This window comes from Ursus americanus, chromosome 9, assembly GCF_024610735.1.
Source record: "Ursus americanus isolate L20-20 chromosome 9, mUrsAme1.1.p, whole genome shotgun sequence".
NCBI classification, from domain to species: domain Eukaryota; kingdom Metazoa; phylum Chordata; class Mammalia; order Carnivora; family Ursidae; genus Ursus; species Ursus americanus.
This window is the reverse complement of record NC_142135.1, coordinates 25496532-25514182: the sequence shown is the minus strand read 5'-3', so window position 1 is coordinate 25514182 and position 17651 is coordinate 25496532. Positions and strand designations below refer to the sequence as shown.

At 33.0% G+C, this 17651-nt stretch overlaps 1 protein-coding gene across 4 annotated transcripts in view; it reads right to left on the bottom strand.

Annotated features, from left to right (window-relative positions):
• Nucleotides 1-17651, bottom strand: part of CSMD3 (CUB and Sushi multiple domains 3) — a 1146349-nt gene that overhangs the window by 160532 nt on the left and 968166 nt on the right. For 3 of the 4 annotated variants that reach the window (XM_045805628.2, XM_087864412.1, XM_045805629.2), the window contains 3 exons: nt 4573-4686; nt 3982-4077; nt 2195-2398 (listed from right to left, as the gene is read on the bottom strand). In XM_045805628.2, the coding sequence (XP_045661584.1) occupies nt 2195-2398; nt 3982-4077; nt 4573-4686 (414 nt within the window). The remainder of the gene's footprint in view (nt 1-2194; nt 2399-3981; nt 4078-4572; nt 4687-17651) is intronic. The other variant, XM_045805630.2, reaches the window with a different exon arrangement.

Genomic DNA, 17651 nt, shown 5'->3' with positions numbered 1-17651 from the left:
AGAAAAATACCCTGTGAGATACGCTAGTTATATGTTTTGGGGTTGGTGATATCAAGTTCCTAGAAAGACCAAGTGACCATCCATCATTTCTTTATATTCATAAAAGCATTGGTTTATGCCATCTTCCCAGTACAATCACTAATAATGTTCTGATGTGAATGGAAAATATAGGATACTTAGAGCAGATATATCCTATACAAATAACATGTTCTATAAATGGTATCAACAGACTTTATCTTTACTCCTTCTTCAGTAGAAATTAGTATATCAATTCACAATTTTAAAATACACTTTATTTTAATGAACTATGAGTCAATATTATGTTAAATCTGTGTTGAAATATGGTAAAATATGTTTTTAAAAGTTAAAAATTAAAAGTATTGATATATATATAGTTTCTTTTCAAGTATGGCAAGATGTTATTAAAAATACATTTTATATATTTATAAGTGTATATGTTATATGTGTGCATATAATGTCACCCTCTATGAAAAATTGGATTTGAGATCATTAAAATAAAAACAAAATTTTGCTTATCTTTTATTTAAAATTTCTTCCTCTTATTTTCTTTTTTTTTTTTTTTTTTTTAAAGATTTTATTTATTTATGTGACAGAGAGACAGCCAGAGAGAGAGGGAACACAGCAGGGGGAGTGGGAGAGGAAGAAGCAGGCTCACAGCGGAGGAGCCTGATGTGGGACTCGATCCCGGTACACTGGGATCACGCCCTGAGCCGAAGGCAGACGCTTTAACGACTGCGCTACCCAGGCGCCCCACTTCCTCTTATTTTCTAAATCATATACCAATATAACTTTAATAAAAAAATTCAATTCACAAGAACTAATTCTTTCTTTTTTTTTTTTTTTAAAGATTTTATTTATTTGTCAGAGAGAGAGAGAGGGTAAGGGAACACAAGCAGGGGGAGTGGAAGGCAGTGGGAAAAGCAGACTTCCTGCTGAGCAGGGAGCCTGATACGGGACTCAATCCCAGAATCCTGGGATCATGACCTGAGCCGAAGGCAGATGCTTAACTGACTGAGCCACCCAGGTGTCCCACACAATAACTATTTCTTAACCTGAGATTAAATTTTACCATTCTTCTTTTAATATAATACTATATAATCAGGGGTGCCTGAGTGGCTCAGTTAGCTAAGCATCAGACTCTTAATTTCAGCTTGGTCATGTTCTCGGTGTCCTGAGATGGAGCTCTACCTAGGGCTCTGTGCTCAGTGGGGAGTCTGCTTGAGATTCCCTCCCTCTCCATCTGCCCCCCACTTCCCACATACATGCTCTCTCTCTCAAATAAATAAATAAATCTTAAAAAAAATATATAATACCTTGTAATCAAAGAAAATAATTTCCAGATATGCTCTTGGGACAAAGAAGAAATAAACTTCCTAACATACCTTTTCCACATCTATGGAAATGTGCAAGAGCCAAAAATCATTGTAATGATCCTGAAATAATATAAAATTCTAAGTTTTTTGTGGCTTAGTAAATATTTTAATCTGTTTCATGTAATTTAACAGGGTTAAGAGCCGATAACTTTAGAAAGTGTATATTCTATTTACCAATTTAAATCAGATATAGTCTTGCAAAAATGAAGTTTTAAACAATTTGATTTCTGACTAACCCTATATGTTCCACTCATTCAAAATGTTACCACTTAGACTTGTGAGAGACTGAAAAAATCTCTTATTTTGTATTATTTACACATATCTATAACTAATAGATGAAAAAAAGATTTATTTTCTAATGCATATTTTGTAATTCTTTTGATGCCAAAGTATAATATGTTAAAAAAAATCAGCTTCTGAGGTCTTTAAAAGAGATATAAATTCTTTACATATTGGAATCTTGGCATTGGAATCTCTGCATAAAATTTTAGAGACACTTATTTTTAACAATCCCATATTAGTAGCATTCAAATTCAATATGTACATATATCTTCACACATCTAAATCAATAAATGAGGAAATTATCCAGCTAATTCAACACAAAATGTTTTCCATTGATCACAGTACATCTGAACTGCATCAAATATCCACATTTGCTTGCGTATTTAGGTACACCATAACTAATGAAGTATTTAAAAATTAATTCATAACTGTTAGATATAGAATTATTGATAGATGCAATTAAGTAATTTTGATATAATATATATACAATCACAGAGCATTCAAATTTACATACTCACCAATACAGGTAGGTAAGGAATCATTCCATTGGGCCAAAGAATTGGGCACTGTATCACACCTAATTGCAATGGATCCATGGAGGATATATCCTGGATTACATTCAAAAAGAACCAATGAACCAACCGCAAATTCATTGCCAATCCTTCTTCCAAATCTTGGTTCAGGCACAGAACTGCATTGTGTGGAACTTGTTCTAGGAACAGCTGTGTACAAATAATTGCTGATTTTAATTTTATATTTGGTAGACAAATACAGATTTCAAAATGTAACTATTAAAACAAATTTCAAGAAATCTTCACTCTTTATCAGTACTCAACAACTTAAATACATTTCTAAAAGTTTTAATATTCATACAGAATAAAATATAATTTAAAATGATTACTGCTATTGTCATCAAGATTTTTTTATTTAGAAAACATTTTACTTTTGAGCCTTTAAGCAACATCAAGTAAGTTTTTTTTCTTATTTTTTTGTTTTACTAAATTCTTATTAATATAACAAAATAGTTTGAATTAGGTATTTCAGTTTATGGGATGATAACTGAAAAACGTATTTTTTTCTTTTTAAACTGGGATACCAAGTTCAAACATGTGTCAGGTTACATAAGGTAATGTCACTTTTTATTTTTCAGTAGTTTCATAGATTTAAAAAAGAAAACACAACATTTTACTAATTTCACAGTATGTTCACAAACTTAGTTGTTCAAAATATGTTTGTTATTGATGAAGACAATTATGTTCAAGGCTAAGTAAAATAGAGGTCAGACAGATTAACAACAATAAAAGTTTTTATTTTCATAATCATATGATATCAAATTTGAAATTGCTTTTAGACTTTATAGGTATGTCCTTTGATTGTGACTTTTTTTTTTTTTGGTTTAGTAAAATAGAATGATAACAGGATGTTTTTTCTTTTTAAAACACATACAGATGGGATTAAAGGGTTTGACAACAGCCCAAAAAATGATATGATGAATTCCAAATAGACTGATTCCTCTTATATGACTTGTAATAGTGCCTTTTTAAATTCATAATATCACATACTGTTTAATGAAGGAATATTATTGAAAATGAAACAGTAAAATATTACAGCCAACATTACAAATGGGATAAAGGAAGTTAATAAAAGTATCAAATATGTTTATAAATGTTTTAAGAATAAAGTTCAATATACATTTGAGAATAACTACTACATGATCATATACAATTAAAACAAAATGTTTCATATTATAGCCCTTAATATTTTAATGATAATGTGGAAGCTTGTCTATAAAAGGCGAGAAGAAACTGTGTGTTTCTTCTCGAGAAACAAGCTTTCAATTGCACAAAAATATTTAATAGCCACGAAGAAAGTTTGAAATCTCCTGAGAGAATGAGAAACTAAAATTTTAGAATGGAATAATGATTTTCCTGAATGTCTAAGTACATCAGCACAAAATTTTGCACATTTTTAATTTAGAATGTTAGGCTATGGGGAAAACAGAATATGTAGAGCGTGAAGAGTTGTCAGAAAAAAAAAATAAATGTTTTAAAACAAATGTTGGAAGTAAGGAAAATCATACTTGAGAATGATGATGGAAGCACTGGTCACTTTTGACTTTGGTCAAAGTAACAGTGCTCTAGTGATGGGGGAGGGAACAGGGCAAAACTTTAAAAAAAAACTAAACTAAAAACAACTTTGATCTCTCCTATATGGTTATGAGGATCTCATCATTAATAACTCTGAACATAGCATGAGGAAACTGATATCATTCCTTAGTGTGTTTCTAGGCTACAGGGTCACTTACCTTGATAAACAAAGTGAAATCCCTTAGCTGTTATTGGTCCAACTGAAGTAAATCGAATTGTGATCTGATTACCTGAACTCAGTGGAAGTGATTCTCCTACTCAACAAAACAAACACTAAGATATCATAAATAATTTCATTCAGTAAACCTAACAAATTATATTAATTTACAGTTATTTGAAAATGCCAATCTATGTTTTATCAAATTACTTTAATATGCCCTACCTTTGATAATATATTTTCTTTGGGTTCAGCTTCAATCTCAACGTTTTTACCAGAAGGCTTTCATTACATTTGATACATATTGTCTCATTTTAAAAATAATCCTTAAATATTTTATATTACATTAAATACCACAGACTAAGTGACTAAATATTATATTTACTTGTTTACAATCCCCCAAAATAGTTGGTTATATTTTTCTCAAGTGTTTGAGTTACTATTGTGTTTCTATTTTTGTTTTCAATAAAGAGTGATTGTATTTTCAGTTTATTTCTCATATGGAAGACATAAATCTCAACTTTCACTCTAATACCAATCAAAGTCAGTCTTTAATCAATAACTGATGCATGGCAGTTCTATTAAAGGATACCTGAATGGGATCCTGAGAGGGAAGATAACAGAGAAGATTGCTGAGTTGGCCCATCATACACCTCAACAACATCGTGGAGTGATGTCTGGAAAAATACAAACTGGCCAAACACCACTGATCAACAGGAACCAGGAGAAGCAAACAAATCACCAACCATCCAAAAACAAAAACAAAAAACAAAACAAAACAAAAAATAGAAAGAGGAGGAGAGAGAGAACAAAGTATTACAATATAATACTCATCTTTTTTCTACCTTTAAAAGAGGGTAGGTGCCAATTGGTTGATATGCCTAACACATGTATTTCAGGTCATAAAGGAAATGACCACAGCCTAAAAGCAATAAAAATTTTTAAATACTATTTTAAAAAAATAAATTAAACAGGTATAACATTTATTTTTAGATCAGAAATCATAAGGTTGGTGATTAATACTTTATAATAACTCTTTGATTTTCCCATTGGTAGTTTGGTTCTTTTCACTTTGTGACTCTCTTCTCTTTTTCTAATTTTTTTCTCCTCTTTTATATAAGATAGACAATGTTTTAATTTAGGGGGATTTTTTTTAGATTGCTTGTAAAATGCTGTTCCATTATCAGTAATAGTTTCACTGGAAAAATATCACCAAGATACTTTTCAGGTACAGTGTTTAGTTCACATTCTAACTTAAAAATGATTCCTAGGCATTGTTAATATTCTGCCAAAATAAAGAAATATTATTTATAATTTCTCAGCAATTGAGATATAAAATTTTACAAAATGATTGCTTTTTCATGGTAAGTACAGATCTGAAGTACTTACCATAGATATCTATAAATTTCTCTTTTTTTGTACTTTTCCTTTAAATATATATGAACTTTACATGTAGAAATGACCCAAACTATAACTTAAAAGAAAGAACTTGTCCCAGAGCAGAATTAAGCTTGTATTTTGTGTTTTTTAAAAAAGGAAATATATAATAAAAATTATCCTTAAAACACCTTGAATAGAAAAGTTAACAGGGTTTAAAGGAGTGATTTTTTTTAAGTTTACTAGTGTAAAAACAAGGTAACTTTCATAAACTCAAAATCACATTACTGTAATTAAACTACACATTGCATGAATATTTTTATAAGAATATTTTTAAAAGTTCATCATATTACACTTGAATCAATGTTATGGTCATCCTTTGGTGGTCCTATGAAGACAGGCTAATTCATCTGAAACATGCTGAGGTTTGCATATGAACACACACACATAATAGTGTAAATGAAGCTATATATGCGTGTATATACATATATATATATATATATATTTTTTTTTTTTTTTTTGCCTGCTAAAATAAGCTGGTGATCTCAGTCCAGTTCTTTGTGGGGTAAAGGAAAATGAATACAGACACAGAGTTGTTGCTTTGAACAATTCCTGAACATTGCTGTGCTACTTTTCATAAATAATCCTCCTGAAAAAATTTCTTAAAAGTCATGAAAATAAATTTTTATTTCTATCGAATCAGATAATGTAGTCTATTGTTTTAATAGTTTACAAACCATATGAAATTTTAGTCCAGACCTTTTTAAAAGATCCATACATTGGTCCACCAAATCCCAAGACATTTCAAAAATACTACAAAAAATATTAAGAACATTTTTGTTTTCTGTTTTTGCATTTGTTTAGATTGGTGTTTGATCTGTTTTCAACTTTCTTTGCAAGCTTCTATTACAATGCAGATGTTGTCATTGCCTGTCTGAGTGTCCCCCTTGTCCCCCACCCCAAATCATGTTAGCCTAATCACAGGCACTTTGCTAAAAACCCTGCAAAACAAGGTTCTTGGTAGATAAACTATTCTTTTGCTATATCTTTTTTGGGAAGATATTAGGAATAAAAACCACTAAAATTCAACATCTTTTAACTCTTTCTGCCTAAATATTTCAAATATTTCATTAGGGAACATGCCCAATTCCCAAGCAAACCACCCCATTACAAACAATATCTAAAAAACAAAACAAAACAACTGCCCCCCCCACAAAAAAAAAAAACACAAAAAACAGAGTAATCTAAGGGCTTTTTCTAAGGAAAAAAGAAAAACAAAATTTTTTTCTTGTTGGTAGGCCTCTTGTTCACAATTGTTACTTCTCTACAGGTAGACCAGTATTTTGTGTCACTTGTGAACTGGATATGTTGAAAGGGTAACTTCTAACAATATAGCCATTAACACTGCGTATTTGTACCACGTTAAGTAATGAAAACTGTAGGGCGTGCCCTTGGAGTGTTCTTATTAACTTGTGCCTGCAATTTGTGGTGTTAATTCTGAGGTGACAGTGGGGAGAACTGAGAAGGGCAGGGGGTGCGAGAGTGGAGTGTTGAATCTAGCCTCATTAAGCACTTACTAACTTGTAGTAAGCTACTATTCTTTGTGCTCTAACTCTGCATTAACATAGCCAATGGAAATCTTAAAAACAGCAGCTTTTATTAGGAAAAAAAGTTACTCTGAGAGTATACAAAACCATTATATGAAAAATAAAATTTTAAAGTACATTTTTGAGTAAGTTTTTTGTAGTATGAAATATCAAGAACACTTGCATAGTGATCTGATTTCCTACACATCACTAGGTTCAGTATTGCCTCACTAAATTATGTTACAAGCCCGAACCAAATCTTTCTCAGCCAGAAATCTCAAGAATTAAATGGTAAACCTTGTGTTTGCTTCCCCATGCCTTCCACAAATGCCTTTACTTAGTTTTCTCTTATTCACACAGCAGGAGGTCTTCTGTTTCTAAATGTTCTGAATGGCCAACTGCACCCTTTGCATGGTTGAGGCCTTTGTGGGAAAAAATTGTGAAAGACTTTAAGATGGATCGAAAGATAATGGGATGTTGTGTTTTGGTGAGATGTTTTTTAGCCTACCCTTCTGGGTCACCTGTGTTTGGGGGGGGCTGTGGTGTATGCAATGGATTATTGTCCAATGGACAGACCTGTAAATTCATTTCAGCATTCCACGCTTATCTATGTATCTATGCATCGATCTGCCTCACTATCCATTGATCTATATTTGGTTATTGAATTCTATATTGAACCACTGTAGTATTTACTGAAACCCTCATTAATTCCTGAGTTAAATAAAATTTTTGATACATGAAAAAAATCTGATACATGTTTACTTTATATTTGCATGGGAGTCATGGTTACGCTCTCTTCAAAAAACAAAACAAAAATCCTTTTAACACTGATCTATGTACCTCAACCTGATGACTGGACCATCTTTTTAATTCTAGGACTACAATTAACACACAAAGTCTGGGCTGATTATGCCTTCTGAAATGATTAGTGAGCCCTCTATCTTCTTTTTCTTAGTTTCCAACAGAGATACAAAATTCTCTGCACCTCAGCTCCCTGGCTTCTTTCCCTTTCTCTGGAGATCTGCATGTAAATATCAAAAGCACTTGGTTCTCAGGCTATTAGAGTAGGCTATAAACACTAAGCTGTTTCTTAAGGGAAGCACCACTTTAAGTGAATTTTTTTCCCTTCTTAAGCATGATAGATCTTAAAAATAATGTTTTAACTCCTTTGTTAAAAATCCATTTTATGATGTTACATGTGTATTACTGCAAGCTAAAAAAAAAGAAAAGGGAAGCCTAAAAGGGTAGAAATAAATACGTAAAATACCCGTACAAATCAGTCCATGCAAAGAATCTATTTTCTCTGAAACTACTTCTGAGCCTCTTATTTTCCGCATATTTTATTCTATAATTCAATTTTTATTAGTTTAACTAATATTGTTGCCTCTATTCTATGATGTACTGGAAACAGCTGGGGTCAGAAAGCCAACTGGTCCAGAGAGAGTCCTTCTCCTAGACCCCATTAACTATATTTGTAGTCATTCAGGTAGCAGCTTACCTTTACCTATGGAAAGATGTTAGGTAAGCCAATTAAATTAACTGCAAACTACCAATAGGGCATTTTTTAATGCAGATCATTGCTGTGCTAATCATTTAATCCATTCTTAAAAGCAAGTCCTCTACCAAACTGTAATGGGCAACATGTAGGAGGTGTAGGCTGTATTTTTAAAAAATTTACAATTCAGATTTTTTAAATTAAGATTTTATTTATTTATTTATTTATTTATTTATTTGAGAGAGAGAGAGAGCACGAGAGCATGGGCAGGGGAGAAGCAAACTCTCCTCTGAGTAGGGAGCCTAATGTAGGGCTCGATCCCAGGACCCCACGATCATGACCTGACCCAAAGGCAGACAGACACTTAACCGACTGAGCCACCCAGACACTCCTACAATTTAGATTTTTAAATGTCACTTAAATGGTGTGCTTAAATCACTTAAATAGAGAAAACCTCTAATTTTGATAGGATATTTACCCCAATTAAAATTTTGCCCTAGTTCATTTGCTCCCCCATGAGCAAATAAACTCAGAATGAGACAGGGCATTGTGTTTATCTATTTTTCTTTATAGATAAAGCAAGGTTTATTTGACATCTAATTTTTACAGTATTCTATCCAACCAAGACAGAATGGGGTTCCATTTAAGGAGATGGTTTACATGATACAAGTGTTCATTTAACTAAGTTTCAAAGAACGTTTGTTTTCTTATTCTGCACCAACTCTCTCATCTCTTCTTTAGTCACATTCGTTTACGTCGTGAGACTATCCATTCTGCTTAATTTAGCTATTCCAAATGTAAGTCAATAAATGATGAAAGGGTGCCTGGGGTGGCATAAGGAAACTACTGAACACTGATATGGCTGCACAGTTAGAATGCACATTGTAGACCAGCAGTCCCTCGGAAAGTATCTTTGTGGAAGACAGTACAGGGGACCCGTGAGGTGTGCCATCATGCACTACACAGTTTAGCGCGCAGAGGGGCATGCATTTGTTTAGAATATAAATAAGCAGTTCTCTACTCTCGACTGCTGCTGAAATGTTCCACCATTGCCTAAGCAAGTCAGAAACTTTTGGAAGTTGCACTTAATTCTTGTGTCATCAAAATAACTAGCTAGTGCATTCATTGTACAGAGGCTCACTGATTTAGCAATTAACTTTAAATGAACATAATAAAACAAACATGGACACGATTGATGTTATTCAGTGATTAGGACTGGAGTTATCAAATTAAAAATAAATATTGAGTTTATGCAAATACGGAAGGGTTTTAATTTTGCCTTTGTCAATTTTGTTTTTCTCTCAGGAAGGAAATCAGTCACAGAGTATCCCAATGGCATACTAGTTTTAAAAGGGAAAAAAAGCCCTCAGACTCAGATGGGACCATGGCCAAAGGAACTGATCTGTTTCTGTTTAAGGTCGTGAGTGGTAAAATTAAAATGTCTAAGAGTCTGTGGTAAATTCAGGTCTCACTCAAACTTGCTTTGATATAAAAGGGATCAAATTTGGTAGAGGAAGCAGGGAAGTAGGTTTCTTAGGGCAAAGGTAGTCTGGTAGTCAGATGGGCGGTAGCTCATTCACCATGGTGCCAACGCACTAAAATGACGAGATTTCTTTGCTCTCTGACAGAATGGATAAAGCAGCTTACAGATTGTCAGCATCTGTGAACTGAGCAGATTTAGGACTAATGTTTTAAAATCACAAATCCATGGGTCTGGAATGCCCTAATAAAGGATAAATGCAAACTGGAAAATGAAGAGTTAGGGTCAGGTTCTGGAATCAGACTCTAGGACTAAATCTAGGATGAGTCACATGAGGAAGTCACTTCAACATCCCATGCCTCAACTTCCTCATCTGTAAAACAGGGAATAATAAAAGTACCTACCCTCATAAGATTGATGTGAGTTATCATATACATTGATACTCATAAAACATTCTGAACAAGAACCCGAACACAGTAAGATGTATTAGTTACTACTATTGGTATCTCAGCCTTGTAAATAAATATGCTACTAATTCAATCTGAAAATTCACTGGTAGGCAAAAGTTAATTGATCTTCGAGGTTAGATAGCATTTTTTTCCCTCACACTCTCCCTTCCACACATGCGTATTTAGAACAAAGGTAGACCTAATTGGGCTAGAAGAGCATTCCAGCCATTTTAATCAAAGTTCATTGGACTGATGCTTCTCTGTCTACTTGATTTTACATTTTGTCCTTTTGGGTGGAATATGAAAATGGAATTAGCAGTCTTCTATATGGGCTAAGAATAAGGGAACAAGTTGACAGAGCATTCTACTTTTGTTTTAGTTTGTTCCCTTCATCTTTCCTAGATCCTCTGGTGTAAAAGCACTGAAACACCACAAAAGAAATAGTTCCACACAGAGGGGAGTCTGGGCAGGAAATGGAAAAGAAAAATATCGTAAATTCCTATTAGATCTCAGCATGATTCTCAACATGCCTGGTATCCTTTTCAAAATCCATACATTCTTTTGTATTCTAGGGTTCATTCTGATTGTATTAGGCACTCAGCTGGTTAGTAGCTCTGCGAAAAAATTGTAAAGAAGTCACCCCTGTTTTGCTCATCTTGCATTTTATTCACCAACACGGCACAGAAGAAAACACACATGTGCACTTGCACTACCAGCAGAACAGATGTATTTGAAACTGTACCTGTTTATGTGTACAAGCATAAAAAAATTACTGTGGGTGACATAAGATATCCAAAAGTTTGGCTACCTTTATATGAATTTTGCCTCATACTTTCACCTCATATGAATACTTCAAGACAATATTGTAGAAATGTCCATGTACGCAAAATGCTTCCTTTTTCAAGTAGCAACATATACCCACAGTACTCTTTGTTCTCTGTATGCTCTGACTGTGAAAATACTTAACAATATAAAAAGCTTCAAGGTTGCTTTTGGGATATAATGCCACTTGGATACCTCATGATTGTAAAAGCATTCTCATTTAAAGATGATTACAAGTATCCAATTAAAACCTCGATTTTATGAAATATATATATATATATACACACACAAAGTGATATATTATATATTATACAAAGTGAAATATATATATATATATATATATATATATATATATATATAAAGTGAAATATTATAACAATGTATTCAAAAGCACCAAAGGACAGAACATTTAAAATCAGTACCAAATCAATTTAGTGTGCTACTTATTTTCAAAACGTCATCCAGCACTGGAAAAGTTTGAGTAAAGTTGCATTTATATAATAATAATTGAGAATTTCATCAGTGTTTTGGAAACATATTTTACACGTATCAGTTAGATTCCAAATACTTTTGGTTATTATTATATTACAATACTAGTAAACTATTAACTCACGATGAGGTGCTTTATGCTAATACAGCATTTTAGTTAAGGTGAGTCATGTGAATCATACACTAATTATCTAGGGGCTATTTAAATCACATAGAAGCTTGCCTCCACCATAGATCCCCGGGCCAATCTTGCCCTAGAGCAAATAACCCAGAAGTGCCACATTAGTCAGCAGCTCCCAGAGTACCATGAGAGCATTCTGACTCTGAAAAGAAATATACCAAAATCTTTTACTGCAATTTTGTAATAATCAGGAAAAGATGCTATTTAAAAAACAAAATCATGGCTCTGACCATGGTACCTGATTATCCAGTAACTAAGTAACTCCAGAAATCTTGTCCTGCTTTGAATTCCTAACAGTAAACAGGATCCTAATTTATTTTCCTGTTAGCAGTTTCCTGTGTGATACCTGTGCCAATCCATAAGCTAGGTTTACTGAGTAAATCCACAATATTTACTTTCAAGCTTTTCTAAAGCTGGCTGTATATACTGAGACCATTTGCTCACTACCAAAATTTCAAACTGCCTATAACTTATTTTAAACATATGGGCATTATAAAAAAAACCCTCTTATAGCAAATGTAGTTCAGTTTTCTTTAATTGTTTCAGGAACAAATATCTATTCAACTGCAAGCCAGCAGCTTATCTACAATTTGGCAGTCATAACATTTTCCAATAGCTGAAAATTAATTTGGTGTTCAAAAAGCAAAGAAATCAGGAAAAACACTATAAGCAATTCTATTGCATGTTTTAAAGAATTAAAACAGGAAAGAAAAATTAAAAGTTTAAAGTGTTACCATATTTTATTAGCACTTTCAGTTTTAACTCAATTTCATTTTGGATGAGTATTTTCCTTTAACCATTCCTAAGTCTTTTTTTTCTACACATTTGGCAGAATATGTCTGCCAAATCCCAACTAGGCCAGACAGATTTAGGTCAGGAAAATATTCTCATGCGGACTATAACATAAGTTAGTGGATTTTTTTTATTATGGAAATTTCCAAACATACACAAAGTAGAGAGAATAGTAAAAATAAACACCCATGAACCCATCTGGTTTCAACACTTATAAATATTTCCAATTTTGTTTCATTTATTCTTTCCCATCCCTCCTGTGTCCTCAACCTGGGAATACTTTAAAGCAACTCCCAATATCCTATATTTTTTCCATAAAGGCTTCAATATTTATTTCTAACAGATGAGGACTTTAAAAAATAACCACGACTAACTACTGTATCTAATAAAACTAACAATTCCTATAATTTAATAATCATTTCTTGATCCCATTTCCTGATTTTCTCCCCTCCGAAAAAAAAGTATTTTTTATACTTGTTTTGATTAACTCAGGACCCAGAAAGGATGCAGACATTCCATTTGGTTGAGGTCACTAAAGTCTCATCCAATGTATGAAATCCCTGACCCCCATTTCATTTTGGATGTCATGTACTTATGGAAAAATACAGGTCTTCTGAAGGCAGAAGACTGAAGTAGGATAAAACTCAACTGATCAAATTTTCCTGTCATCTAGGTTTTGCTGAGCATTAATTTGATGAAGCTACTATAAGAGAAGCATTTTTTGTGCAGAACACCTCTGGAGGTAAGAGGGCTGCTATGTGGATACAGTTCCCGATCCTCTGAAGTCCCATTTCAATCAGAGCATTTTGTTGCTCTGTTTTATTTATGGGACTTCACATACAATTCAGCATTAAGCCTGGATTCAAATTCTTGCTTCCACTGAATTCTTTACACTCTGCATATTGCTTCCTACGCATGCCACGCCTTTTTTGCAGGCTCAGCACCCTGAACCCCTCAACTCTCAAAGTTCCACTGCCTAAGAGTTCTTTAATTGGCAAAATTTACATCTATTTTAGGATGACAGATGGAGGGGTTCATCATAGGGCAACATTTTAAAAGAGTTTCTCAGTTAAAAAAAAAAAAGTGCTCTTAATAAATAAGGTGTTATGTGTCCTGTAGACTCTAAGCCCTTTTTAGGGGTAGATTTTAGAATTCAGAAGAGTAGCAGGGACAGCTCTTTTTGCCTTTTGGTCCTGTACTGTGCTTTAATAAAACCACCTTTTGCACACATGCACACACAAAAGAAGAAGAAGGAGAAGACTGGCAGGATCTGTTAAGTAATTTTTGTTCTCATAATGATTTACGAAATAAAATGTTAGTCATAAAGAGCCTGGGATTTGCAGTTCTATATACCTGGATTTGACCAGCTTTGCTATTTAGTGTTGTGTGACCTTCACCAAGCTAGTAAACCTTCCTGAATCTTTTTCCTAATCTACAAAATAATACACACTCCATAGGATTGTTGTAAAGATTAATCTCTAAAGCATCTCGCCCAGCAGGTGCTTCATACACACACACACACACACACACACACACACACACACACACACACACGAGTACCTTGTGACCTTTTTAATCTCTTATTTAAAAAATATTGATATACAATTCTATAAATAAATGAAATTAAGCATTAATTTTTTAACTCTACCAAATGTGATGGTTAGTAGTAATAGTAGTAATCTTAACAACGGAAACAAGTAAGAATAATAGCATATCAACTTTGGAAGACACCTTATTATTCATTTAGTCCAAATCATCAGATGCTATAAATATCCTTCTAGTCCTTTAACCTTCCTCAGAGAATACTTATACACATATTGGAGCATAAAAGAGTTATCGAAATAAATCTACTGAATATGTATTCTTCAAAGAACATGCTGAACTCTACTAGGGGGAAACTGGTCTTATTTATTGTTTCAGTTCTCCAAGACACTTTTCTTCTGTAGTTATTTTTCTTTTCTTTTCAGAAATAGTCCCAAACTATATTGTCCATAATCAAAGAAAGAAAAAAAATATTTTATGCTAGTCTTGAAAGAGCTACTCTTCTTCTAAGTACAAATAAAGTAACTTATCTCACTATTGTTTTTTTTTTTAAAGATTTTATTTATTTATTTGAGAGACAGAGTGTGAGTGAGTAAAAGAGAGAGAGCATGATCAGAGAAGGGGTAGAGGGAGAGGAAGAAGCAGACTCCCCGCTGTGCAGGGAGCCCAATGTGGGGCTCCATCAAGGGACTCCAGGTTCATGACCTAAGCTGAAGGCAGCCGCTTAGCTGACTGAGGCACCCAGCTGCCCTTCACTACTGCTGTTTTCACATTTTTGCCATCATTCTGGTTGACCTTATCACTGATTTTTGGCAACATCATCATTATCAAAAGCATCTAATATTCTTCCAGAACTTCATTCTAAATCCCTTACCATTATTAAGTTAGTTATTATTTACTATGTGCAAAATACCATGCTGTTGCTGAGAAATTTACAAATGGAAATTCTAGATATATTGATACATTTTGATACTGATAAATATTGATAAATTTCAGTTTCTCATATAAAGACTTCTGACTAGAAAATCATTTAGGTACACAGACAAGGATGAAAGAAATCTGAGATAATTTTTTTTCCTTCACTTGGTGCACATGTAAAATTTATTTGGATTAATAACATCACTAATTGATAAACAATGAACCTATTGATGTTTGAGGTTGATGTATAAATCTATATTGTTATCTGCCTCCTGACCCAGAACTCTGTACCTACAGATCAATTTAGTTCCTTTTAAGAAAGTTTATAGATATGTTAAACAACTCTCCACTGAATCAATAAAATCTCATTTTGCGGATGTGGCCTTTTGTTAACAAAGAACTAGATCTCATGGAAAATTAGTGATACAAGGGTCAGTGGAGACCTGACTTGTCTCTGCTCTCATACTGGGCCAATCCACAAACTACGAATGAGTTGTGTTCAAAAGATATTACCGGTAGACTGTTAAGATTTTAAAATGCATGTTATCACGAAAACAATGTAAAAATGACAGGTGCCCAGATTAACTCACAAGATCAATTTGACCTAAAATCAGTGTAGTTCATGAAAATAACAGAATATTTTAACTGTACAAGAGATTTCACAATCTGTCTCAAATCTTTGTTTTACAAATGAGGTCACTGAAGTACAAAATGGTTGAAGGATTTGCAACAACAATTCTATAGGAAAATGCATTCTAAGCTCCAATTAGAACAACAAGAAACACCCAGCAGGATTTGGGACTTCACTGGGAGAAGAAAGGTCAAAGTCCCTAGACATAAATAACATAATTACTACACCTGCATGGAAAACACTGCTTGATTATTATTATTTTTTTTAAAGAATAACTGGCATACAATATTATGTGTGGTTTCAGGTGTACTATGCACAACACAGTAATTCAATATTTTATACATTATGAAATAGTCACCACAGTAAGTCTAGTTACCATCTGTCACTATACAAAGTTGTTACAATATTATTGACCATACAGGTCAAAATACGTACATTAGCTCTGATAGTTTAACTTTAAGTTAGGCACGGTAAGAGATTAACAAGAATAACTAAAAATAAAACAGAACAACTATAACAATATACTGTAATAAGTTATGTAAATGTGGTCTCTCTCAAGATATCTTATTGTACTGTACTCACACTTCTTGTGTGAGGATGTGGGATGATAAAATGCCTACATGATGAGATGAAGTGAGGTGAATGACACAGGCGTGATGTTCCATTAAGCTATCATGGACTTACTGACAATACCTCAGCAGCAGGATCATCTGCTTCTTGACCACAGTTCCCTGCAGGTAACAAAACTGTGGAAAGCGAAACAGTAGATAAAGGGGAACTACAATATTCAAATTTCTTGGGTTGTCTAGGTATGTCAGAACCCTTCTAAATATTCTAAGTTACGTAATAAGCTATAATTCCAATGGAAATACCTCACATTAATGTATAAAAAAGCTTTTTACTTACATGGGCAGAATTTATTCATAGACCTGTATAGAGCATTTAGCTTTTAAAAGAAACTGTATGAAAAATGTGTTTTGGATTGTCTTCAATGGAAAAATGGTTGAAAATTAATCATTTTGTATCTGAATGCAAAACAAGCTAAAACAGCATCACCTCAGTTCTTCCCAAACTACTTGCAGGAAAAGTTAACTGTTCAGAGCACTATCAGTGCTAAACACAAAGATAACTAAAAAATATGACTTCAAAAAAGAGCAAACTACCTACTAATTTGTTTCTCATTACCATAACAAAGAATAATTAGTAATGCATTTAACTATTTAAAAATTAATTTATAATCACATTATTAATTAAGACCATATAAAGACATAAAATACTTGTACATGTGAACCACTTTATATTATGTGTAGGTTAAATGGTTTACAAAGCCATAGTAACTAGCTTCAAAATACAAATGGAATATTCTTTTTTTTCCCAATGGGTGAAATCTTATTTTTAAAAGAGATTTTAAGACCCCTCTGGAGATCAAGGACACAATATGTAATTCCATAAAATTATTCAACTTCCCCCAACTATGACTGACCTTGATCCAAATTACATTCAGAGTTTTACTTCTTTTCACATTTCCATTCTTCTATTTTTCTTTTTTATTTAGTAAGAATTTTGTTGTTTACATGATTCTTGTAAAACAATTATTCTGCATAGGTAACTAAATTTTATTTTGTAACTGTTAATTGTTAGAGAATCTTTAAAGGTAAACAATGCTGGGTCCTAATTTGCAATAACCCTTAAGCAAAGAATTCACATGTAAAATGGGACCATTATAAATTATTTTATATATGATATTCCAAAGTAAATAAGAGTCTCTGAAAACCTTTGGATTGTATGCTGTAAAAGGATCACATGTGGCTTGTAAGGTTTTTTTTTTTTTTTTTTAAGATTTTATTTATTTATTTGACAGAGAGAGAGACAGCCAGAGAGAGAGGGAACACAAGCAGGGGGAGTGGGA